Genomic DNA, 27,689 nt, shown 5'->3' with positions numbered 1-27,689 from the left:
AGGTCATTTGGGGAGCCAAAAACCAAAGATCTTCCGGGGGGGGGGGGAAATGGTGGTGGCAGACAGATAGGAGGAGAAGGGGGTCAGGATGGCATCTTGGAGACAGAAGGAAAAGGTGTTGAGAAGAGGAAATAAAGGACTGCCAATGCTTCCTGCTTCCGAGGGGACTCAAGCAAAGACTAAAAAGCACCTCCTAGGCTTTAAGTTGAAGGTTCCTCTCCAATGTATTCTTTGACCCTCTCCACGGTTAAGTAAAAAATGTTAACACACAAAAATTCTTCAGTTGAGCCTACTTGTTCCCTTAACTAATAACTCTCATTTGGCTACCTGCTGAATTTATTTTTATCTTAAAATTTTCCAGTGAGTCCCCTTTTATCCCGCCTTTCAGATGCTGACTCCTATGACCCCTCTGAGACCTGCTATTTGATCTCCACCTTGCGCTGTAGCACTGAATCCACCTTTTTACAATCTCCATTGATTATGTGACCACAGACGTGGTTTTCTTCTCAGTTCTCTAAAGATCCCTGTTTGATCTCTGAAAGGGGTTTCTGTGCTTAATAGGTTCTTTAAATAAAATTGCCGTCCAAGATTTGATCCTTAGTTTGTTCCTCTTTAAAATTCACACTTCCACCTACTGGGCAATCTCACAAATCACCAATACGTAGAGGAACTTCCAAATACGATCCTGGTGTAGATTTTAAGTGGACAGTTGTATACAGAGGTCTCCCCAAATTCAACACGTCTCAAACTGGACTGCTTCTTTCATATCCCAAGCTCCAAAAAATAGTTTATCATTTTCCTGCTGTATTAACCCTCTGTCTCCTTCCCTTTTTTTATGTTCCATAAATGTAAAATCAACCCTCAACTTGAAGTATGGACTCTCTTTGGTCTTCATTTTCACATTTTCCCCCTGATGTGCAAAACAACTTGAATACAGGGACTCTCGACATGATACAAGACCTCAATGGTTCATCCTTTATCATAAAATAACACCAGCAATCAATATTTATTTACTTATTACATGCTAGATGTGGTTCTCAGCATATTACACGTATTTTCTTTTTACTGGTTCCCCTTCTATGAACTTAGAAGACCAAGTTGGTTATGTCTTTTCAAGTTTATTGTATATGTCTCATTTTGTATAAAAGTTTGAATAAGACCAGTTTTCCAGGTGATAAAAAAAACTAAGCATTATGTAGTAAATCCCTGTTTTGCACCCAAAACTCTATTAGCCAGTACTTATAAATGTTAAAACATACCTACAACTATGATAATAATATCCTAAGGCACAATTAAATTCTGAAATGCATTCCAAGTTATCAATAAAACATTAAAACATGCTTTGTAAAGCCTCAGTGCTAATATATTCTCATTCTTTGAAAAATGGTAACACTTGAATGACATGTAGATTATTTAATCTCTCTCAGTAAGACACTGTTCCTTCATAGATATTTAAAGGATGCTAGTTCCCAAGTGTTATCCCTTTCTCTTTAGAACCCATATGCATGTGCCCATTGCACCCTCTTCATGAAAAACAGAGAAAATGCTAAACTTACTTCAAAAATCCAATTTTTCCCGAAACCTGTAAGTCAGCAGAACAGTTTTCATGGGCACAAAACCTTGCAAAGTTTATCTGGAAATAAAATTTGACAACATTTTGAATTTTAGTTCAATCAGTAGATATATTTCTACAAAGTTAAGAACAAGGCATCCATGATACATGAGGAAAACAAATTTAATACATCAATTGGTAACTTCCTCTTTTATCCCTGAGGGTTCAATTTGAGACTCAAGTCGGTAGATTCAAATGACTACTGCAGTGCTAAAGAAACTCAGTGTTTCCAGAGGTAGACTTAAAGCCTAAATTTGTTAACTGAAATAAGGTTTGGGTAAAGTTAAAGACACTATACAGATAACTGAGGAAAATTAGCTTCCAAGATGTTCTTCCTCAGTTTCCTTTCCAGTTTTGGGTGCTCTCGTTTGATCCCACTTATTACACAGATGCATGACACTTGTTTATTTTGGCAGATGGCAGGACAGTGATTTTATATTCATTGAAAATAATTTCTAATAAATGTAGAAATTAAGACATTTTACTTTGAGGAAATATTGAAAAAAATTAAACGGTAGTCTGTAGTAAAGGGGCCTGAATTTATTTAACTCTGAACATTTTCATAGGATCCACAAGGTACAAAGGAAGACCTGAAGGATAAGATGGACTAAAGGAAAAATTAAGCAGTAAACCAGAAGAAAGGAAAACATCAGAAATGGGTGAAAGAAGGAAAGGTGCAGAGAATGAGAAATCTAGAAGGTCAGAGAAGGAGCCAGGCAGAGGCAGCAGGAAGTGACTGGGGACTGTCCAATGGCCTGCTAGACCATAACCTGCCTATGTGGGGCTGGTGGTGGGTGGGGGTGGTAGGAGCTGAAGTATAAATCTTCCTCTAAATGGTTAAGTAAACGCAACGTTTTTCTGACACTCTTATTTGTAAAGCAAGATGTTCTGAGAACCAAAGTATAGATGAATAAAATTTGCTCCTAAATTATTATATTCATTTGATCTAGTATTTTAGACAGTGGTGATTATAAGCTTGAGTATGTAAAATAGTTTAGGACAATTTTCCCTGGACAGCATATGAACTATGCTTTTAAACATCCCTGTTGTCTTTTATATTCTGAGTTCTACTGTGTTTCAATGAATGCTATTACCATGCCCAAACTCAATTGATAATATCTTTGTGCTGCTGGACAGTAAATGTCTGAACAGCAGGATTCCTGAGAATAAATGCATCATCAGCGAAACTGAAATATTCTCAGACAACTTTGAAAAAATCAGTTCACTGATTCGAATCAGGGTCTATCTTAAAATACAGTTGATCTTGGAATATGGTTAAAAAAAAAAAAGCATGTACTGAAATTTTAAAAGGAGAAATTATTGTTTAACAAATTTGTGTTTATAAATTAATAAAACTCAGCAAAAGAATTGGATTAAGAAGACAGAGGGACTCCATGTGTAGGGAGAAAGACACAGTGAGAGAAAGTACGACAGAAAATGAGCACACACAAGACAGGGAATAACTAAGCCAGAACTGCAACTTAACTTCCATTAGGGTTCCTCTCTAGTAATTTATTTTCCTCACTGGCAAGGCATTGAGGAGAGAAAATTTACTTTCTATATAGAGGGGAAACTACTGCTGTGCCTAAGTGCACATTTATTCAGTTCAATACCCTAAAGAGAATATAAGAAAATAAATATAGAAAACAAGACACACCATAAATCTGTTTTGTAAAAAACTCCACAAAAGGCTTACAAAGAATTCAAACTTCCAGATCATTGCTTCCAAATTATGCCATTTAAAAAACTTCTTTAATTAGGTCACCCAGAATTTTAAACAACAACAAAAAAATATCCCTACCGTCTTTTTAATCATGTCCTTTTCTTTCTTCTGCTGAAGGATTGGCTGAAGTGGTGGGAATTCCTCTGTGCTACGCTTACTTATCACGTGATGCCCAAGGTGATAAGCAGCTTGGATTTGAATGGGGGTGAGGATGTCCCGCACATCTTTCTAAGGAAATCAAAAACCATGAGAATTCATAACAAAAATAGCCATGAAATAAAAAGACATATAATACTTCTTTCCTGCATAAGAGCAAATACAACACGTAGAAGCAAAAGCATATCCTTGTCTTTTATCTAAACTGCTTTAAAAACAGTGAAACACAGGGCTGGAAATGTGACTCTGGCGAGAACACGTGCTAGTGTGGCTCAAGGCTTCAGTTCCCAGAACCATGGACAAAAATGCAATGTGTCTATTTTTCCCACAGCAGAAGCATTCATATTTCTTATGAGAAACACAAAATGAGTATAAAATGAAAAACTATGACCATATAATAATAGTCACAAAAGTTTGTATTTGGGTATATTCCATTCTATTTTCTATATATTTTTTATAACTTGGCATATCAATATAATTTATTTATAAATTCTTTGTAAATTGTTCAAAGTTCTAATAAATAATTCATTTCATCTAACATGACCCTATAATGAACTTGCAGTGAAATGATATAACTCTCTGTTTTTTTAATCAAGGGTTTTTTTTTAACATCTTTTGGTAATATTAGAATTCAAACTGACTCATCTGACTCCATAATATAATAATTATTACATATATTATGCTCCAAATGTAGCCATATAAGCCAACTAAGGAATTACTGAATTTATTTCTTAAAATAAGAAACACTGCTGAACATTTGAAGGAAATAAGAAAACTGGACTATTGCCAACCAATGAACATTAAATTAAAAAAATGAATTAAATAGCAAGTATTAGACTTCTATTAATTAAATGGTATCTGGAAGATCAGAGCCTGAATTAGGGTACTCAAGGTCTGATTACTCTTCCATTCTTCTGCATAGAGATACTTTTATTAAATTACTTGATAAGTGATCATCTCCACATGAAGCCTTGACCATATAGGAATGCTGCAAATCAAGACCCAAATCCCAAGTTATCCACTTGTGAAAATGGAACAGCTTGAAGCCCTGAGTATTACAATAGCAAACTTGATTAAATTATTCCCCAGGTGTAGGAGCTAGACAGCCACTGATTCTCCCTCCACATGTCCACTGTTTTAATTCTTCTCAACAAGCTTGTATTGACCAAATCACATGTTATCTAATTCATACTAATTTTCCACAAGGTCTTCTCTACATCTGGTGTATATTACTTTCATTATCCTAATTAGCTATTAATTATGCTTTTCTTGCAGTATATAAAATGTACGCGCACTCTTGCAAGAACTGTATTGATAGGTGGAGCTATTAAAGTTAAATAAGTGTGAATATCTAAGGACAAAAGCAGTAATGTCAAAAATGTCTTAAAGTGACAAAGTATTTGGGAGGGGAATATGTAGATTTGCTTAAAATTTCTAATATGGGCAGGCATGTGCTAGTATATTAAAAATAATGGAAATTCCATGCCACATTTTTATGGACAATTACATAAAGCAGGGCACCCACAAGCATGCAAATTAGCACATGCCTGAAATTACCCAGAGTCTATCTTCTTGCTTGACTTTCATGGAATTCTATTTCTGGTCAATTTGTAAGCTAAGCTGTAGGCCCCAGATCTCCTTCCGTATGTATATACTGAAGGAATTTATTTAAAGGTTGGGGCCAAAATATTTATAAAATTTTAAATGGAAAATTATGTCATGGCACCAATATTTTAAGGTATCTATTCATTGGTCTACTGTGTGCAAGAAAAGTTCTGAAGCTACAAAACTAAAAGTCAGAACCGACATCTCAGTCTATAATCCATAAACCCAGATGTGTGAGAAATAAATATTCTAACGTGCATGCATGAGCACAGAAGAAGGAGGGCCACCTAATAAATATAGATGGTTTTTAATTTAAAAAGATGGCTATATTTGTATTCATGAAATGCCCCTCTAGTGCCAATGTGGTGCTGAGGGGGGAGAAGGGGAGACCAAGGCATAGGTTGGACTCTAAGCCAGAACCATCACATGCAATTCTAACCACTTTATCTGGTAAGTGGTTCAGATGCTAGAGAGCTACTGGGCTTTAGGCACTACAACTTCCTGAGAAAAGATCCCTCTGAAGACAGTTGCCCCAACATTGTACCAATAGCATACTCTCAGATTTTTCCTTGTAGAATTCTTTAAATAGCACTAAGAACACAGAGTCCACAATTTGTTAACTATTTATCAAGTTTCTACCCTTGGTAATGAATTGTGCTAGCTCCAAGAATACAAGAACACAAAAATGTGAAAGACATTATCCTGCTTCAAAGACTTAACATTCAACAAAATATTCAGATGTGCCAGAATAATCAATTCTCTCCTTGAAAAGCATAATATCAGTAGTTACTTAGCTTATTTGCACTTAGATTTTCAGCAGAATATGTTCATATATAAATCAATTCATCATGTGCTATGATTAAAAAATAACTGCTTTGCAGCAAACAGTACTTCATTAAACTATGTGTATATATTGTTCAATAATATAAGCAAATAGGCCAAGTAATAATATAAATAAGATACCATTTACTAATTAAATATACATTCATTTCCTTGAAATTATGGGCGAGATGAGTTTTAGAAGTTGTCTAAAGACTTATATAAAAAATAAAGTATTTGCATTTCAGAAACGCCAAGTTCAGAAAATTAAGAAATGAAGGAGAAGAAAAGAATAAACCAATCTACTACACAGGTAGGAATGTGATTTCATGGTTTTAATTTCATGGTTTTAACATGCTAAGGCCACTGAACTCACTGGATCTTGGAATACTGATGGAGAGAGGTATTCCTGAACCAGCAACTCAGTTAAATATTTCTAGCTTTAATAGAAATATTGCAGACAAGCAATCTGTTGTTTGGTACTTCAAGCTAGCATCTTTCTCTTCTGCGAATATCAGTGACTATTTTAATGCAGAGATTCCACCAAGATCAACCAAGATATATCATCTACCAAAATATTAAGAGAAATCTCCTACCATGGCTCTTCTAAAATTTCTAAACACTGTTGCAAATTGTTTCTTGGGTTTCCTTAAAACAAAATTGCTTCAAAATTATCTTGTCTTAATAAATCTGATAGATCTAATAAAGTAAATTTGAGTACAGTAAAGGCAGATTCATTTTCATACACTTATATGCACGCAGAAATAGTTTCTCATAGAGGGGAGTGTGGCATCTAATTGAAAAGGATTTCCATAGGTACAACACGAAGACAGAGATTTCAAGATGCGGAATTGAGAAGGTCACTTCCCTGTCTGCTCTGTAGGATGAAACCAAGAAAGCAGACAGGCAGTTTCTCAGTAAGGTGGGTGAACAAAAAAAAAAAAAAAAAGAAAAGTGAGTGTGTGTTTCTGTGTGTGTGTGTGGGGGGACTTTAATGGAATTTAAAACTGGACATCCAAAGCAGATTGGGGACTCAGGAGGTTCAATATAATAAAATAAGGAAGAAAGCCCCAGGGCCAACAGCTGATGTCATGGCAGAAGGTATTAGCCAGAGCAGTTAGTCCTTGAGCAAAGTGGAGGGATAAGGGAATGAAAAGAACCTGCATTTTTAGGAGACCTGAGGCATGTCTGGGTATGGAGAGTTTAGAGATCAAACACACTGCCCAACTAAACTGAAAGGCAGGCTGCACCACATCCTTGTGTGGAAAAGAAGCCAAATCTCTCCCAGCTGTGTGCAGAGGACACAGGAAGGAACCATTCTGCAGCTGCAGCACAGGGGCCAGCACCTGGGGAGCTGATAACTGGTAACCCCAAGTCTGGCCTGAAATCCAGGCCTTGCAAACCACACTGCATAAGATAGAGTAAGGCTAAGTGACAAGAAGAAAAAAAAAAAACATGCAGAGTGGATTACACAGGGGAATACTAGTCATAGAAACCTTCTCAGCTCTACCCCAACCCATCCAATCCAGCTGCTTACAGATGAGCTAGGAGAGATGAACCTGGCCGGGAATTCAAAAGAGGAGGGACAGAAGAGATTGAATTTGGAGACTGAACCTGAGACTGGGAAAACGTGTGTTCTGCAGGTGACCTAATGGACTAAGAATTGGATCCTCCACTACATGAGTGGAACCCAGGGGAGATCCTTGGGGTACAGTCTTCCAGTGTGGACCAACAACCACTGATTTAAAGTCTCTAGACCAACTGGCATTCAGCAAAGAGCCTAGAACCCACCTAAGCCATAAACCCACCTCCAGGAATTCTGCTACAAGTTTACCTCTCTTACTCCAGCAATCCAGAGGGTGGAGCATCATGCTGAAGTTGAGCCCACTTAACACTTCTGAGAAGAGAAGCTGAGAATCATTTGAACTCCAAAGGAAAGAATTCCTTTAACTTTCACCAAGATTTTTTTGTTTTTGTTTTTCTTTTCTCTGTTTCATTGGGACCGTAATGGATTATAGAGACTTATACATATTCATATTTTTTCTCATTTCTAGTATTTTTGAAACCAGTTATTTTTTATGGAGCATTTTTTTGAGGACTAGGATGTTTAATTGGTATATTAAACTTTTGTTTTGGATTATTTTAAAAATTTTACTTTACATATTTTTTCTCACTTGTTTCCCTTGATTCTCTTTCTCTTTTCTTCTGCTAACAGCTAATATCTATTGTTCTCTAAATCACCCTTCCTCTATTACTTATATCTTCTCTCCTCTTAGTAAATATCAAATCCTAAATCACTTCTCCATTCCCTCTGTCTACCATTCAAAACTGTAAATGCTTTTGCAAGCTTCCTGTTTTTACTGTAAGTAAAAATTATATAATTTCTGTTTATTATGACAGTTAACAATGTAGACATCATTGCAGGAACCATTTGGTATAATGCTGTATATTGTTTTCATTAGTTGTTGTAATAATTTGTTTCCTCTTAATTGGTGAGGTACTGAAAAACTTCAGGGACACTATAAGTCCATAAGGTAGAAACTCTACTGCCACAGATCCATACAGCCAAATGGGTAGACATACAAATAACAGGAAAAAGCAATAGAACAAATCACCCCAAACAAACCAACATACTCCAATGACAGAATCTTTCCATACCACCATGGAAGAAATGTCAGAAAAGGAGTTTAGAATATACATAGTTAAACTGATTAGCAAGGTAAAAGATGATGTAAGGAGTGCAATTAGAGATAAAATACAGGAAGTAAAAGATCACGTCAATAAAGAGATAAAGATTCTAAAAAAAAAAATCCTTGAGATGAAGGAATCAATAAACTAAACTAAAAATTCAGTGAAAAGCATCACCAACAGAATAAATCACTGGGAAGACACTTTCAGGAATGAAGACAAAATATATAATTTTTAAAATAAGCTGACCATAGTGAAACAATGTTAAGAGACCATGAGCAGAACTTCCAAGAAATATAGGATAACATGAAAAGACCAAATTTAAGATGTATCAGGATACATGAAGACTTGGTGATACAAACCAAAGGAATGAGCAATCTATTCAATTTGATAATATCAGAAAATTTCCAAAATGTAAAGAATGAAATGAAAAATCAAATGGAGGAGGCTTACAGGACCCCAAATATATAAAATTACAACAGACAACACCAGGCACATTATTATAAAAATGCCTAACATACAGAATGAAGATAGAATTGTAAGGATGTCAGAGAAAAATGACAGATCACAAGTAGAAGAAAAACAATACCAACCTGAACTGATTTCTCAACCCAGACCTTCAACGCTAGGTGGTGGTGGAATAATATATACCAAATTCTGAAAGAAAATGGATGCCAGCTAACAATACTGTATCCAGCAAAATTAAGCTTCAGAATTGACAATAAAAACTTTCCATGATAAACAAAAGTTAAAAGAATTCCCAGCTAGAAAGTCTACACTATAAAACATACTCAATAAGATATTTCATGAAGAAGAAAAATAAAAGAGAAAACCATCAAGGAAGGAATTACACTAGAAGAATTGTCAGTCAAAGGAGAAATTAATTCTAATTAAAACCCAGAAATAAGTAAAAATGACATGGAATAAAAATCATTTATCAATAGTTACATTGAGGTCTGGGATTGTGGCTCAGTGGTAGAGCACTTGCCTAGCATGTGTGAGGCACTGAGTTTGATTCTCAGCACAACATACCGATAAATAAATAAAATTTAAAAATTTGTCAATAACTAATAAAAATATTTTTTAAAAAATAGTTACATTGAATATAATATAATATAAATGGCTTAAACTCATTAATCAAAAGACACAGACTGGCAGATTGGAATAAAAAACAAGAAAAAAAAATATGCTGTCTCCAAGAGATCCATCCCATAGGTAAAGACATCCACAGATTGAAGGTAAAAGGACAGGAAAAAAACATATCACTCACATGGGCCACACAAACAAGCAGAGATTTCTATTGTAATAGTAGATAAAGTGGACTTCAAACCAAAGTTAGTCAGAAGGGATAGAGAAGGACATTTCATACTGCTTAAGGGAACCATACATTCACAAAACATAACAATTATAAGGATTTATGCCTCAAATAATGGACCATCTACATACATCAAACAAACCCTTCTCAATTTCAAAATTCAAATAGAACACAACACAATAACACTGGGCGACTTTAACACACCTCTCTCACCACTGGATAGATCCTCCAAACAAAAACTAAATAAAGAAGCTATAGAACTAAAAATATAATTAACAATTTAGACTCAACAGACATATATAGAATATTTCATCAATGACTGAATACACTTTCTTCTTAGCAGCCCATAGACCCTTCTCAAAAAGAGACCATATATTAGGCCACAGATAAAATAAAAAATAGAAACCACACTAACACTTGGAGACTAAACAGGATGCTATTGAATGACCAATGATAGCAGAAGAAATCAGGGATGAAAACAAAAATTATTTAGAGGTAAATGTAAAAAGCAATATAACACACCAAAATCTCTGGGACACTATGAAGCCAGGGCTAAGAGTAAAGTTCATCGCATTGAGCTCTTTCATTAAAAGACTAGAAAGTCATCAAATAAAACCACCTAAACCATTACATCTCAAAGCCTAGAAAAAGAAGAACAAATCAATACCCAAAGCAGTAGAAGACAGGAAATAATTAAAATCAGAAGTAAAATCAATGAAATGGAAAGAAACAAAAAATTGACAAAAAGGTGGTTCTTTGAAAAATTAAACAAAATTGATATATCTGTAGTCAAGCTAATGAAGAGAAAGAGAGAAATTACTAAAATTAGTGATGAAAAAGGAAATATCACAATGGACACTAATGAAATACAGATGATAATCAGAAACTATTTTGAAATTTTATACTCTAATATAAAATAGAAAATCTTGAAGATATCAACAAATTCCTAAAGACATATGACCTCGAAGATGTCATCAGAAGCCTAAAAACAAAGAAAATTCCAGGACCAGATGGTTTCTCCAGAAAAGTTCTACAGGAGCTTCAAAGAAGAACTAACACCAATCCTTCTTAAATTATTCCATAAAATAGAAAAGCAGGGAACCCTTCCAAACTCATTCTATGAAGCTAGTATTACCTTGATACTAAAACCAGACAAGCACACATCAACGAAAGAAAATTTCAGACCAATATCCCTGATGAACATAGATGCAAAAATTATCCACAAAATACTGGCAAATTGCATACAAGAACATAGTAAAAAAGATAGTGCACACCAAAATAGACATGTAGACCAATGGTACCAAATAGAAGACACAGAGACAAACCCACATAAATTCAGTTATCTCATACTATACAAAGGTGCCAAAAACATACATTGGAGAAAAGATAGCCTCTTCAACACATAGTGCTGGGAAAACTGGAAATCCATATGCAGCAAAATAAAATTAAATCCCTATTTTTCACCCTGCACAAAACTCAATTCAAAATGGTTCAAGAACCTAGGAATTAAACCAGAGACCCTATGCCTAAAATCTTCATCATGTTGGCTTAGGACCTGACTTCTTTAACAAGACTCCTAAAGTGCAAGAAATAAAATCAAGAATCAGAAAATGGGATGGATTCAAACTAAAAAGCCACTTCTCAGCAAAGGAAACAATAAAATGAAGACAGGGCCTACAGATGGGAGAAAATCTTTACCACATGCTCATCAGATGGAGCACTAATCTTGAGGACATATAAGATCTCAAAAAACTTAACCTCCCCCCGCAAAAAATAAATAAATAAATAAATAAATAAATAAATAAATGGGCTAAGGAATTGAGCAGACATTTCACAGAATAAGAAATACAATCAATTAACAAATATCTGAAAAAATGCTCAACATCTCTAGCAATTAGATAAATGCAAATCAAAACTATGCTAAAATTTCATCTCACTCCTGTCAGAATGGCAAGAATATCAAGTAAGAGTAAATGTTGGCGAGGATGTGGGGGGAAAGGCACACTCATACATTATTGGTGGGGCTGAAAATTGGTGCAACCATTGTGGAAAGCAGTATGAAAATTCCTTTGGAAACTTGGAATGGAACCACCATTTGACCCAGATATCCTCCTCCTCTGTCTGTACCCAAAGGGCTTAAAATCAGCATATGTAGCCACATCAATGATATGGCAGCTCAATTCACAATAACTAAACTGTGGAACCAACCTATCTGCCTTTCAATAGATGAATGGATAAAGAAACTGTGGCACATATATACAATGGAATATTACCTAATCTTGATGAAGAATGAAATTATGGCATTTTCAGGTATGGATGGAGTTGGAGAAAATCATGTTAAGCAAAATAAGCCAATCCCAAAAAACCAAAGGCCAAATGTTTTCCTCTGATAAGTGGATGCTGATCTATAATGGTGGGGGGGCAAGGGAAGAATAGAAGAACTTTGGATTGGGCAGATGGGAGTGAGGAAGAGGAGGGGTATGGAGCAGGAAAGATGGTAGAATGAGATGGACATTATTACCCTATGTACATGTATAACTGCAAAACTGGTGTGACTCTGCATCTAATGTACGACTAGAGAAATGAAAGTTGTGCTCCATTTGTGTATGGTGAGTTGAAATGCATTCTGCTGTCATGTACAACTTATTAGAACAAATAATAATAATAATAATAATAATAATAATAATAATAATAATAATAAAAGACAGTGCACCATGATCAAGTGGGATTCGTCCCAGGGATGCAAGTTAGGTTCAATAAATGGAAATGGATAAATGTAATTCATTACATTAGTAGACTTCAAGGCAAGAATCACATGATTTATTTCAACAGATGCAGAAAAAGCATTTGAAAAAATACAGCATCCATTCATGTCCAAAACACTAGAAAAACTAGGCTAGGAGTTAGGAAAATACCTCAACATTTTAAAAGATATATATGCTAAACCCAAGGCCATCATCATTCTAAATGGAAAAAAAGTTGAAAGCATTTCATCTAAAAATTGGAACAAGATAGGGACGCTCCTCTTAAAACTTGGCATACAACAGTAATGTGGCCATATCAATGTTTATGAAAACTCAATTCATAACAGCTAAGCTATGGAACCAACCTATGTACAGATGAATGGATAAAGAAAATGCGGTTTATATATACAGTGAAATATTACTCACCCATAAAGAAGAATGAAATTTTTTATGGCATTTGCTGATAAATGGATGGAGCTGGAGATTATAATGCAAAGTGAAATAAACCAATCTTCAAAAAACAAAGGCTGAATGTTCAGATAGTTAGATGCTAACACACAACAAGAGGGATGGTAAGGGAAGAATAGAAGTTCACTGGGTTAGACAAAGGGGAATGAAGGGAAAGGAGGGGAGATGGGAATAGAAAAGGCAGTGGGATGAATCTGACATTACTTTCCTATGTACATATATGAATACACCATAGTGAATCTCAACATTGTGTACATCCACAAGTCTCAGTCTCAAGACTGAGATCCTAATTAGAATAAGATGTACTCCATGTTTATATAAATACATTTAAAAATAGACTACTTTCATGTGTAACTAAAAAGAACAAATAAAATTTTTAAAAAATTCAAAGCTCAATATAATTGTAAGCAACTAAACCATGATGAATTTTAAATTTTTTGTGCAGCATAATTATAGAAAGTAGTGGGATACATTGTGGTATATTCAGACATGCATATAATGTAATTTGGTCAATTCCATTGCCCTCCTTCTCCTCACCCCAATCTCTACTACTCTTCTACTCTTTAGGTCTTCCTTCCATTTTCATGGAAATTCCTTTTTTACGTTAACTCTTTCTGCCTTCCATGTGAGAAAACACATAGATGGCCTTCAACTTTCAGTCTTACTTAACTTACCTACCATGATGTTCTATAGCTCCATCCATTTACTGGCAAATAGCATAACTTCATTTACCTTTATGACTATGTAAAACTTCCACAATGGAGTATTTTTTAAGCAAAACTTTTTCAATAAAAAAACAATTTCTTCTTTCTCTTCTACATTATGAAGAACAAATTTTGACCATGTAAAATAATCCTATTTGATACTGTTTTAATTAAAAGTAGATGGGAAAATAAATGTGCCTGCCAACTAGATAAATGAACACATAGGCCTTGAAAAATAACATGTCAGAAGATGTACATGTTAGTGATGTAGATACTTACTAGATTGTTTAAACTGTCACTTGTTTTCCAAGAAATTCTAACATGAAACTAGAGAATATGTGATTAAAAGAAATATTTAACAAAAGCTCAAGTTTTATAATGAGATCTACAGCCAAATTCTTCATCATCAAATAATACAATGGGTTTTAAAAAATATATGTGAGTTGAAAGACTTCCATTTGCATGAAATGATCAAAGAATTATGAACAAAACATTTTTTTTAAATCAATCTTTTTCTCACTTTCAAGTCTCCAAGGTTTTTTATGTATTGTATTATTTATCTTTCCAACTCCTTCCCTCAATTCCAACAATTAGCTGATCCCTTGGGAGTTGGGGGAGGGAGGCAGTGAGTGACTCTCCAAATTAATTATTTTCCTATTTTCTCAGCATCTTGATGTCTTCCTTCCCTTTTTACCCTGATGAAATGTCATGACCCCAGATATGACCATTCTCTTACACACTCCCTCAACTCATTTGTCTCTCACTTGCTTCCCTCTCATGGCAAAGCCACAGCCCTGGCTAATGCAAACTCTTTATCTACCTCCTGTGCAATGGGAAAGAAACCCTGGCCATACTGACTAGCCACTGTGACCATGAGCTCAGCACCATTGGACAACTATACCATTCTCCAAGAGTATTTCTTCTTCCCACACTCCAAACACCACTTCCCCCACCCCTACACAAGATGATGACTTTAATTCTCACTTCAATGATAGTATGAGAACCTCCAGCCCTTAGCTCCACATCTGCCCAGCATCTGCTGGCACATAAATAGAAATACACATGTGTCTATGTAGATAGCTGGTCTCTCATTTTGTGCAATTAACCTCACCCTCTCACATTCTCAAAAATCTTGTTCCAATTATTTTCATTCTATTGGGGCATGCTTGTTGGCACAAACATCTTATTTTTTTTATCTATTAAAGGGGGAAAAAACAGTTTTTCACTCTACTTGCTTTTTTCCAATTTTGGAAAGGTCAAGATGTCACCCGTTTCCTTGGTCACCTTTGGAGCAAAACTTCTTGAAAGAATAACTTGTACTTTTTTCTCATTCCTTTCCTTCTTTCCCCCTGCTACCCTTCTGAAATGCTTGTATCATAATCACCCAAAGCCTCTACATTGCTAAACCCAATGATAAGTTCTCAGGCCTCATCTTATTCTGCCAAGCAGCAGCTCTGAAAATGCCATCACGCCTCTTCCTCTGTTTCGTTGTCTTCACTTCCATTTCCTTTTTTATCATGTTATTGTCCCATCTCACTTGACTAAACCCCTTGGAGGTAATAATCTTTTTATGTTTCGTTCATTGGCAATACGTAAATGTCTCAGGCTGTGACACAATGTAGGTTTTTAGTATGTATCTATAGAATTGGGTGAAGATAAAAGTTGAGCTTAATTGGTATACACAGTAGGGGCAATCATAAGAAAAGCATGCCCAACCAGCAAATAGGGGAATCCTCTGAGAGTTGGAGGTTGGAGCCCTGAGTATATGATTAGCAAGTGCTACCTCATTTCACTGTAACAGGTGTTGAGTTAAAATGCATATGCATATTGACATCTGATACTGGGCATGTTTTATGGAACACAGGAACCAGCCCAATAAACTGACCACCATCCAACTTCTTTTTCTATTACTATTAAGAACATAGAAGAATACAGGTAGCCATCCTGTGCTTTCATGTACAGAAGCACAGGAGTGCTTCCTAGTGCCTCTGGCTGCCATGCTGGTGGAGATGGGAAAGGATCACTCTTGACAGTTGCACACCTTCCTGATAGCAGCTAGAGCTCCTTATAGAACTCAAGACGGGGGCAACTGTGTCTGGTTCCTACATCCTCCTTGGGCTGGCTACAGATGAAAGGGTTGACGTAGACTTTTTGTCTTTCTATACAGAAGTTTTAAAAGTATTTCAACCAAAGGCAAAGTAAGGTGGGAAGATAAAACGATACTAGAAGAAACACTTTTTTTTTTTAAGTCCTTGCTTAGTATAAGTACCAGCACTAAGTACCACTGTCTAATAATCACGACATAGCCCCCAATGACTGAGCCTGTCTCCTTTGAACCCATCATAATACTATATGTGCCACAAAATGGAAAAACTTGAAGTAAATTATAATTTCTATTATAAATTTATTATGAAAAATGTGTACAACATGGATTATTCCTTATTCACATGAATGATGCCAAGAAATCGAGGGCTGAGTAAACCAGAGTCAACTGGCTGCCATTTTTACAACTTAGCACCATGTGTATTTTTGTGAACATTTAATGTTGGACCTTTAATCATCTTTAAAATAGTCTCAGCAATTGTCTCTAAAATTGACTAATGTTAAGTAAAATCACATCTATGAAGGATGCCAAAGGGGGGGGGGAAACCTCTCCTACCATATAAATGATGGTTACATTAATATCATTCTGTACTTCTGGCTCTGAACCATCTAATAGCTCTTTTCTAGTAAAACAATAAAAACCGTTAAGGGAAATGAGGAAACAGCACGGGGATTATTGCTGTTAGTACTGCACAGTGTATTGGAGTCTTGATGCTTGTTTGCATTTGCTTGGACTAAGTATCCAAGGGAAAATTAAGTTCTAAGCTGAGGCTACTATTTGAAATCCCAGAAAGAGCTCTGGGGAATAGTTTGGCTTTGGGGGGACAATAGATTTCTGATGAAGTACACCATTCCCTAATGAAAAAAAGACTGGGCACTGCTTCATATGCTAAAATTAGACCAATGTGAGGAGTGTGATGATCAGTTTGGGAATGAGTGTTTTAATAAAAGAAACATGAAATCGGCTCTGCTTTGGCAGGACATACCCCAAACCATCATGAGAGCTGTCATCCTGGCCCACAGATGATCCCTACCGTGCCACAACTGTGCAAGTTCCCACTGACACCACTGACAAAGCTGGCGTGGAAACAGGGGCATCATCCAAAAGCAGTCATGTTGGATTCTGCTTTGCTGGAGTCATAAGAAAAACAAACCACTTCCCCACCTCCCCCACCCCTAAAAAACCTGCCACCAAATAGATCTGGGGCTCTGCAGAACTACTCCCTCTGTACCTTTCTGAACAAGTGAATAAACAGAGATGGGAAAACAGCAATTGTGGAAGGAAAAAGGCATATATTTTGATAATAATGCGCTGTAAGAAATGTGACATAAAGATGCTGCAAAAAGTGAACTTTGAACCGTTCAGGTTGGGACTAATACTTCAACTGGAACAATAAGCCACAGCTCAGAAGGAGAGAGCATTAACTTTTAACTATATTTTATAAGAAGATACCAAATGCAATAAATCTCTATGGACAGTTCTGAAGTTTACATTTTCATCAATAAAAAATAATTACCCGCATAAATGCTTGATGTGTCCTGCAATTAGCTCTTTTGCTCGATACTTGAATGCTTCCTGTGATCACGTCAGAAGTTCCATTAGCAGAGAAGTAAAATCTGGATGGAGTCTCTGCCTTTCTGTTCACATCCAAACTCATGTTATAAAACAAAACTGAAAAACATGTCAAGAACTGCAATCAATTTAAGGAACTATCTAAATACATTTATCATTTTTGAGGAAAAAGTTGTATAAAATACTGGAATACTTTAAATTCACTTCATTAGATAGCTTTTTTTAAGAGAGAGAGAGAATTTTTTTAATATTTATTTTTCAGTTTTCGGTGGACCCAACATCTTTATTTTATTTTATATGGTGCTAAGGATCCAACCCAGTTCCCCGCATAAGCCAAGCGAGTGCGTTACCACTTGAGCCACATCCCCAGCCCCAAGATAGCTTTTTAAAAACTAAATGAAACATGAAAGAAGGAACAGCTAAAAATATAAATTTCAAAAATTAATTCCTTAAAAACATTTTGTAAACTTCTTTCTAGGTTTCTATTATTAACAATATCAGCTTCTTTAGTTATTTTCTTATTCCTCCTACTTATAAAAGTTTCAAAAGTACAATACCAAAATTGTTACTAATAGTAAAAGTGAGTAAAACTTCTGGATTACCTTCTGTCCACATATCCTGAATTTATAAGTGAATTCTTCACAAACTCAGCTAAATCTAGTAGTCTGCTGAGGTGTCACTCATTACACAGGAACAATAACTCACAAGTGGCATTTATAAAACATATATTTCCTGGAATTATTTACTCTTCTAGAAGTAACTTACTAGGAGTAATTTATTCTTCTAGAAAGATTGCACCTACTTATTTCAAGGAAATATAAGCATTAACTCTATAGTACTCTTACACATTTCAAATAAATCTTTCAACCATCTTTTTACTTAAGAAATAATAAAGTACAAGTCAATTGACTTCAAAATTACAATAACTGAGGTTCAATAACTCAAAGAACAAGAGAGCTGCAATTGAAATAGCCATCTACAAATTCATCTACCAGAGTTCAGACAAAAAAGAAAAAGGGGAAATTAAAACCTACTCCTGTAAGAGGCAAAATGTCCTGGTTTTATTAAAGATGATTACAATGTGAGTTATCTGCCCCAAGGAGTCATTTATGAGAATTATAAAGCAGGCTTCTGCAACAGCGCTGTAATTATTTATGAGTTTCGTGTACTTGTTTTCAACTGTTTTTTCAAACTACCTAGTACACTGGAATTGGTGGCATAGGAACACTGATTTTGTATAAGGGAAACAACCCTATCCATTCCACATGCTTCTTTCAGATAATCTATCCATTTGTCTATGCTAATGTGTAGTTCATTGGGGCCATGCTCTGAAGGTGCCAGTTCTTCAATCAATAACCAGATGAAGGTTTTGCACACCTCGTTGATAGTGAAGCTTGGCCAGGATCATCCAGACCACTATATAAAATGAGTCTGATGAAGTAGAGATACCAGGCTTATTCTGTACATCTTATTATAAGCTATTCAGATGGAGATCTCTATTAAATATCCATAGTTTGGCTCACTAAATGTTTGCAGCCCTTGCTGATATTTGTATGAGAGTGGTCTGCAGGGCCATAAGTACAATCACCATAAGTCTCTTGGAGACCAGAACTTCTGTGAATTGTTAATATCCAAATGACGAACGAACCCAGTAATGCTTACCTCCCACCATGGGTTGTTTCCACTAGCTGTTATTCTAATACTACCTTAAATAAAACATAATAAGGGACATTCATCTGCTGACAAAAATATGATACTTACAAAGTCATATATATATGTGTGTGTGTGTGTGTGTGCGCGCGTGTGTGTATATATATGGATTAACCACAATTTTGGATGAATCATATTGATAGGTGGCAGACAGACGTGAGCAATCAGCACAGGAGGTTGGCAGGATGGCTCTGTTAACTGGGCCTATGGTACTGACCCCCACATGCTTTCTTTTGAAGGCAACTTGCCTGAAGCCACTCTGCCCAGCCTGACTGAAGTCACTAAGATAGGCGACATTCCTAAGCAAACCACCTGCTTTCTACATAGAAATGCAAGCTGAAAGGCTCCTCCCTGCTGATAAGAACACAAGGTACTCTGCAGGGGGGACTTTGGGGACCTACACAGAGACCAGATTCCAGTTCTCAGGGAGATAATTAGGAGCAAAGCCCCCACAACCATAGAATCTGTAAGAACAAGTTTCAATTAGAATTCTTCAGCATGGAGCAGGTGACCCAGTCTTGCATCTTTAGCATGTCATTGTAACAGTAAAATCTCCCCTCCCTGAAGTAGGCCCTGCACAGTGGGGACTAGTAGTAAGTCTACTGCAATCCTGCTGTCAGTCAAAAGTCAAAAGGTGCCTCTGGGCAAGACTGTGGAAACTTCACATTGGGAGTCCCAATAAAACAGTGGGACAGGAGAAACCACCAACCCTTTTCCCTCTGAGAGGAACCTTTCTCCTTTGAGAGTAATTCCTTCAGAAGAGCTGACCAGTTATTTCAGCGGATCATTAGTGCAGAGTCACGAGAAGCAGGCGAACCAGAGCTTGAATGCAGCCGATATGGGCTCGGTGTGTGTTCTGAGAGGCTCAAACTGTTCGCCCCAGATCCATGTCAGCTCAGCATTGCCTAGTGGTCCTGAGCAAACAGCATTTAGACCGTTTATTTAGACTCCCTATGCCCGCGCAGCTGAAGAGGTCAGAGACTTGATCTCTCTGCGCCCGCCGCCATATTGGATCTCCGATAGCATCTTCAACAAATGGTGTTGGGGAAACTGGAAATCCATATGCAACAAAATGAAACTGAATCCCCTCCTCTCGCCATGCACAAAAGTTAACTCAAAGTGGATCAAGGAGCTAGATATCAAATCAGAGACCCTGAGTCTGATAGAAGAAAAAGTTGGCTCCGATCTACATATTGTGGGGTCGGGCTCCAAATTCCTTAATAGGACACCCACAGCACAAGAGTTAATAACAAGAATCAACAAATGGGGCTTACTTAAACTAAAAAGTTTTTTCTCAGCAAGAGAAACAATAAGAGAGGTAAATAGGGAGCCTACATCATGGGAAGAAATTTTTACTCCTAACACTTCAAATAGAGCCCTAATATCCAGAGTGTACAAAGAACTCAAAAAATTAGACAATAAGACAACAAATAACCCAATCAACAAATGGGCCAAGGACCTGAACAGACACTTCTCAGAGGACATACAATCAATCAACAAGTACATGAAAAAATGCTCACCATCTCTAGCAGTCAGAGAAATGCAAATCAAAACCACCCTAAGATACCATCTCACTCCAGTAAGAATGGCAGCCACTATGAAGTCAAACAACAACAAGTGCTGGCGAGGATGTGGGGAAAATGATACTCTTGTACATTGCTGGTGGGACTGCAAACTGGTGCGGCCAATTTGGAAAGCAGTATGGAGATTCCTGGGAAAGCTGGGAATTGAACCACCATTTGACCCAGCTATTGCCCTTCTTGGACTATTCCTGAAGACCTTAAAAGAGCATACTACAGGGATACTGCCACATCGATGTTCATAGCAGCACAATTCACAATTGCTAGACTGTGGAACCAACCCAGATTTCCTTCAATAGATGAATGAATAAAAAAAAATGTGGCATTTATACACCATGGAGTATTACGCAGCACTAAAAATGACAAAATCATGGAATTTGCAGGGAAATGGATGGCACTAGAGCAGATTATGCTTAGTGAAGCTAGCTAATCCCTAAAAAACAAATACCAAATGTCTTCTTTGATATAATGAGAGCAACTAAGAACAGAGCAGGGAGGAAGAGCAGGAAGAAAAGATTAACATTAAACAGAGACATGAGGTGGGAGGGAAAGGGAGAGAAAAGGGAAATTGCATGGAAATGGAGGAAGACCCTCATTGTTATACAAAATTACATATAAGAGGTTGTGAGAGGAATGGGAAAATAAACAAGGAGAGAAATGAATTACAGTAAATGGGGTAGAGAGAGAAGATGGGAGGGGAGGGGAGGGAGGATAGTAGAGGATAGGAAAGGTAGCAGAATACAACAGTTACTAATAGGGCATTATGTAAAAATGTGGATGTGTAACCGATGTGATTCTGCAATCTGTATTTGGGGTAAAAATGGGGGTTCATAACCCACTTGAATCTAATGTATGAAATATGATATGTCAAGAGCTTTGTAATGTTTTGAACAACCAATAAAAAAAGAAAAAAAAGAGAGTAATTCCTTTTTCCCTTTTGCTGTCCCTTCTAATAAATTCATGCTGCTATTCTAAATAATTTGTAGGAAATCCTTCCAGCATGATTGTGAAGAACAGATGACGGAGGATATCCATCAGTGCTTGCTTTGGCATTTACAGACAACCTGGCTCTGGAAGAATATCAGCGCTACTTTCCTCAGAGCTGACAACTAAAAGTGGCCTCTCTCTCTCTCTCTCTCTCTCTCTCTCTCTCTCTCTCTCTCTATATATATATATATATATATATATATATATATATATATATATACATATATACATAGAAAGAGGCAACTTTCACTATGGAAATATATATATGGAAACGTACATGATTCTCAAAAGCTGATGGCATCAGTAAATCATTAAGATCTCTGTATCTATAGATTTATCAATTTATCAATTACAATCAGAATCTAGACTCCAGATAAGCTTCTTCAATTTTTCAAACAGGACAAATTAAAAAAGGAAACTTCTCCCTCTTGGGCTTTCCAGCTTAAGCTAGCTCCAGGTTTTAAAGAGTTCAGTAGGGCGAGAGCAATAGCACTTGCCTAGTACCCATGAGAGGGAGTTTGATCTCTGGTACCAAAACATAAGGAGCTCAGTAAACCAGAGGAGCTATAATGATTCTCCCTCTATCTTAGAGAGAGTTCACAGATTAAGCTCAGGGGTTTTACTTTTAACTAGTACAGTTAGCAACACTCTTGCTCTGATCTGTGCCACAACTTCTAAACAACTACAGCTTTTTGATGTGCCCTACTCCTTGGTTAGAACAACTTGAGAATCATGCAGGATAGGTGCACAACAATTGCTGCTCTTTTCTACTCTAAAGAAGAACAGTGACAAAGAGTGAGGGCTCAAAAGATGACTGCAATATTAATCAGTGAACTGAATATTGTCAGGCATTATTTGTGCAGGCTACACTTACCAATGTAACCTGAAACTTCTTTGCCCTTATATGAGAAACAAAGTGTTAGATCCATGCACACAGAGGGCAATCCATTTTCAACACAGTCAAATCTCGTTCTGTTTACTGACTCAGGGTGGCTTAAAGATGCTTCGACAATCACAACAGGTCTTGTCCTAAGGAGGAAATAAAATAAGCAATTTTAATTGCAGAATTATTTTTCCTTAGGAAGATAATTGCACTTATTGTCAGTTTTCATTGACTAAGAAATATCATTAATCTGCTCTGTTACCAGTATGTGTGTATGCACTTAACTCAATGTCTGGGCACAGATCAAGAGAAATTTTCATTTAAATGTCTAAAAACACTGACTTCAATGATTTGTTTAATTATATCTATGCAAGGTGGGAAACATACACTGAAGTTCAATAATTAAATTTCAGGATACCAAAAAGAGCATTGTGAGGCCACTATCACTGCTGTTTTAAAAAACTGTCTCCCATCATTTACAATTAAGCCCAATTGTCATTAAGCAATGAAATGTATCCACCTTACCTTAGCAACACAGCAGAATCAGACCGAAAAGCACCAACTGCCACATCTGGAGGATAACAAACAGCCACCCAGATTAATGATCGTCATTACTCAAAGAGAATTACTTTTCAGCCATAAATACTTAACTGCACATCACCTTTGGACTTTATCAAAACACTATTTACAGAAAATTAATTGGAAAAGACATGCTAGCACCTTGAGATTCATTGTACATTTGTCTGAATCTATTCACTTAAAACAGCTTTCATTCCTTGCTAATATAACTTTATAATGTAAACTTATAAAGATAGTCATGCTAAAAATGTGATTTTTTTTAGGCTACAAATATTCATCCAGAAATTTCTTTTCATTATTGTATGTTTGATTGATTGTCACGGGTACTTAATTTTTTCAAGAACAGGCATGTAATATTAAGGAACTAACAGTATAAAGCTGAGAAATTACTTGATTATTTCTGACCCAACCTTGAATTTAAGAAAGTTTTAAAAACATAAGAAAAAATGATCAGTAAATTGACATCTCCCACAATAGTTCTCCACAACAAAGCAGTATCCACAATGAAGTTTACTCCAGTTTATAAAATATGATGATTTTATACTCACCCATGTATCCGTTATTATCTGCATCAATTTGTCCTGATATAGACTGTCCAAACATACTTAATGATTTACTGATTTGAAGTCCTTCAATTCTCTGAAAAATAGGCAAGTTGCGTAGGAGATAGTTTTTGAATACCTACTATTCCAGAGAAGCAATGGTTTAGCTAAATCATAAGTCTTGCCAGATGATTCCTGGCACATTGACTAACAAATGCATTCTAGTTAAATGCTTGTAAAAGAGGCAAAATTTTCTACCTTGAAATAGGCAGTTAACATCTATATTGTGACTTTAAAATCAAAGTTCTTGGTGAACAAAAGGAAAATTATATGGCACAGATTTTTCCAAAACTATTTTTACTCCTTTTCCTCAATCTTTTTTTCAGGTTCTGTATTTACTTCTTTAACCAACACAAATATCTAAACAATGTATTTGGAAAATAAAATATCTATAATCACATAGTGGAGCCTACTACTCAGCCATAAGATGAAAGGCTACTTATGAAGCCAGATTGCTCCCTAGCATTTGAAAAGAACAGACCAAGTGAGTTATCTGCCTCCTATTCCATATCTAATTGACATTCAGATAGTATTTGTAAATATCAGGCTGTTCTTCCTACTAAGAAAAATCAGGATCTGCTCCTAGGCAAGAACATGTCATTCAGGTTAAAAATACAGATGTACATGCCCATTTTTGCCAAAGCAAACATAACAGTATTAGCTAATGTTTCCATAAAAATGTCTTTGGAGAAACTTTGCTTCTTTGCCTGTGATTGTAGTCTTTTCTATACACTGAAGTGCCCTGATTTTTCAAGATATAAAAGTAAGATCAGAGTTCAACCACGAACATTTATTAAAATGCTATCATCTTACTACTCTACACTGAAAGAAACACAGTATCATATGCACGTTTGATCCCCATGCACAATTTTCACGAAATATGAGGCGTTAGTCACAAGGAAAAGACAGTTAATCAAACCCAAATGGGCATATTTCAGAATTGTGTGGTATTTCCTGAAGAACACAAACTTGATGAAATGCAGAAATAAATCTTTAGTAGACTAAAGACAAGCTAGGATGGAAGTGAACTAGAACTCTTATTTATGGGAAAAATGGCTTTAAAGGGTTATTAATCCCTTGCGATAAGACCTTTTATCATTACTGTAAGAAAATGGTGAAATAAAATGAAATAAAATGCATTTGAAAGAAAGTAAAAAAAAAATAAGTCTATGAAAACACTGGAAATTTTCGGGGCACCTTTGTCACGACGCTTCTTTTGAACACAGAATAGTATCTTACCTGTGAGAAGCTTGCTGAGATCCCATCTACTCGGCCATTGTAAATGTAAATAGCACCTCGCAAGTCATCTTCTTGGGGAGCCCCAATAGCAACATCTATTCAAGGATGGAAGCAGTGGGAAAATAAATTCTTGAAAGAAAGAATTATCTTTGAAAACTAACCTTCATGATCCCCAATTCATGACATAAGAAAGCTCTCTCTTAGAACTAACACTCTTCTAAAAAAAAAAAAAAAAAAAAAAAAGAACTATTATCATCATAATGTACAAGGTTACACAGAATAGTCTTTACATAGAAGAAAGCAGAGGAGACAGGTCTGAGAGACACTCTTCACAAAGAAGCTAAGGATGTCTGCCCCATCGTCAGACCCCAGAGTCCAACCCTAGCTACACTTCTGTACTAAGCTCTGCTCATTTCTCAGCTTCCATGTCTTGGCTCCCCACCTAAAGAATGGGATCAACATGAAAGTAACACTATAAAAGTATGTGACTTATTTCAAATGCTTAGACTAGCATCTATGGAATAAGTTGTTATAACCTATAAATACTGCAGTCACTAGAATCTTGATTTCAAGCTTCTATGTTTTATTTGTAACATTACTTTTAAATTAATTAGAATTCCAATGAAAGGGATTAAAGTATATATTCAGGACTTCAGTAAATGGATTTGTGCTATATAGTAATGACAGCAACTCCTTTATGAGTTTGAGAGTCACATCAGATTATGACACCAAGAACAAAAATTCGGTCAACTGATAAAAGACCCAAGAATAACAAACAATTGACACAATTATTTACATGCTAAAAATATATAGCAGAAATGGGGAAAATGCTAATCTACAGTTTCAAGAGCATTTCATTACTTTCTCAAGTATGATGTCTGCTTGAACTTATTCAAATATTTACTTATATGCAGTTTTTAACTGCTTTCATCGACACCTAAAGTAGAGAAAGTTTGTTCTTGTGATATTTCTTACTGTCCATCAAATCAAAAACATTTCTAACACCTAGAATGGTAATTTTGTACAATTTCAATGGGAATAGAAACATATTTGATATGTAACTATGTTAAATACTGTACATTTTTTAAATGCAAAAGCTTTTCTATTTTCATCTAAAAAGAAATGGTAGACACTGATCCTTATTTTTATTAGACATGCTAAAACCATTCTCTTTTGATGAGTGTGAACTATTTTGATACACTATTTTGATATAAACTTTGATATACAAATATACCAATTAACTTATTCATTAATTGGACAACTATTGAGCACCTACTGTATTCCAGTACAGGGCAAAACTGCAAAAAAAAAAAAAGGAACTCAGTCTACTGGTGAGAACAGAAGTAAAAATACAGCAATAACACAGCATACATGAAGAAAGTGGTGGACATTAGGAAAGGCTCCTCATAGAAGATGATGCCAGAGATGAGATTTAAGTATTGATAGGTCACAGCTAGGCTAAGAAAGGGGAAATGCAGTTTGGACAGAAGGAAAAGCCTCTGCACACAAGGTGGTGGGGGCATTCATCATGGTACACATGACGAATGGCGATTGGTTTGCAAGAGCTGGAGTCACATTAGCATAGACTAAATGCACAGAGGAACACAGTGGGTGGAAAAGGAAGAGAAAGAGGAGGAAAAAAGGAAGGAGGTGAAGGGAAGGGCTGGGGAGAAGTTCCTCTGGCCACAACAGTTTCATTAGTCAGGGTTGGGTTTATATTCCAGCATGTGGCCTAAGACCATAAATAAAATTCTATATCTTGATTTATGATAACCACACAAGGAAAAATAACAAGCCTGCTTTATGAAGTGGTGATACCAAAAGCCTTTCAGAATCAGTTATTAGCACTAGTGATCTAAATTAAGATTACAGACAAACCTTTTCAGCTGAGGTATACAAAAGGCCCAGATCAATTTTCTTTCTGTGCAGAGGACATTTGGGGATATGAAATCTCTGGCTAATACAGATTCAAATTCTAATTTCCTAGGATTATACATAGATATGATATAAAATGCACTAAAGTTTTAGCTTTCATTAAGGGAATGATAAAACATTTTAATAAATAACAAAATGTTTTTCTATGCCTTTGCAACTCTATTTAGGACACAGTATACAGAACATTGAGATGTTTGATAACTGGTTTTGCTTTGCATCTGAACATTTTGTTGGTATAAACCATAGCAATTAATAGTATGAACATAATCATCTCTATTTACATAGTGTCTGCAATGCAGACATGGTGCTGGGGATTTATACATACTTACTAATTTAACTCACAGAATAACCATATCAGATAAGTACTTTTTAATCCACACTTTATATATAAAGACACTGAGGCACCAAGTGTAACTTGCTCAAGTTCAGAGCCAGGAGGTGGTGCAGTAGGGATCAAAATTTTCAGTCAGGCTCCAGAGTCCTGCTCTCCATCACCACAATATGGTCATATACAACAGAAGTGAGCCCCAGAGTTTCCCCTCTTAGCACCTGTTTCTGCTCGGTGTCAAAGCAGTGCTTAATGAAAGGTGTGATAATTTGCCAAAATTGATTTCAGGGGCACATAAAATAATAACACAATATCTTATAATTAGAGAATATTAAT

General features: G+C 36.0%; 1 protein-coding gene across 2 annotated transcripts in view; it reads right to left on the bottom strand.

Annotated features, from left to right (window-relative positions):
* The window catches only part of Itga4 (integrin subunit alpha 4), a 79,377-nt gene that overhangs the window by 19,790 nt on the left and 31,898 nt on the right, over positions 1 to 27,689 (bottom strand). The window contains exons 11-17 of one of the 2 annotated variants that reach the window (XM_005324694.4): positions 25,091 to 25,185; positions 23,798 to 23,888; positions 23,196 to 23,241; positions 22,662 to 22,816; positions 17,455 to 17,609; positions 3,414 to 3,563; positions 1,557 to 1,633 (exon numbers count right to left, since the gene is read on the bottom strand). In XM_005324694.4, the coding sequence (XP_005324751.3) occupies positions 1,557 to 1,633; positions 3,414 to 3,563; positions 17,455 to 17,609; positions 22,662 to 22,816; positions 23,196 to 23,241; positions 23,798 to 23,888; positions 25,091 to 25,185 (769 nt within the window). Of the gene's footprint in view, positions 1 to 1,556; positions 1,634 to 3,413; positions 3,564 to 17,454; positions 17,610 to 22,661; positions 22,817 to 23,195; positions 23,242 to 23,797; positions 23,889 to 25,090; positions 25,186 to 26,366; positions 26,389 to 27,689 lie in introns of those variants that run through there. The other variant, XR_013424184.1, reaches the window with a different exon arrangement.

This window comes from Ictidomys tridecemlineatus, chromosome 7 (genome assembly GCF_052094955.1).
Source record: "Ictidomys tridecemlineatus isolate mIctTri1 chromosome 7, mIctTri1.hap1, whole genome shotgun sequence".
Taxonomy (NCBI): Eukaryota; Metazoa; Chordata; class Mammalia; order Rodentia; family Sciuridae; genus Ictidomys; species Ictidomys tridecemlineatus.
This window is presented reverse-complemented; position numbering and strand designations above follow the sequence as displayed.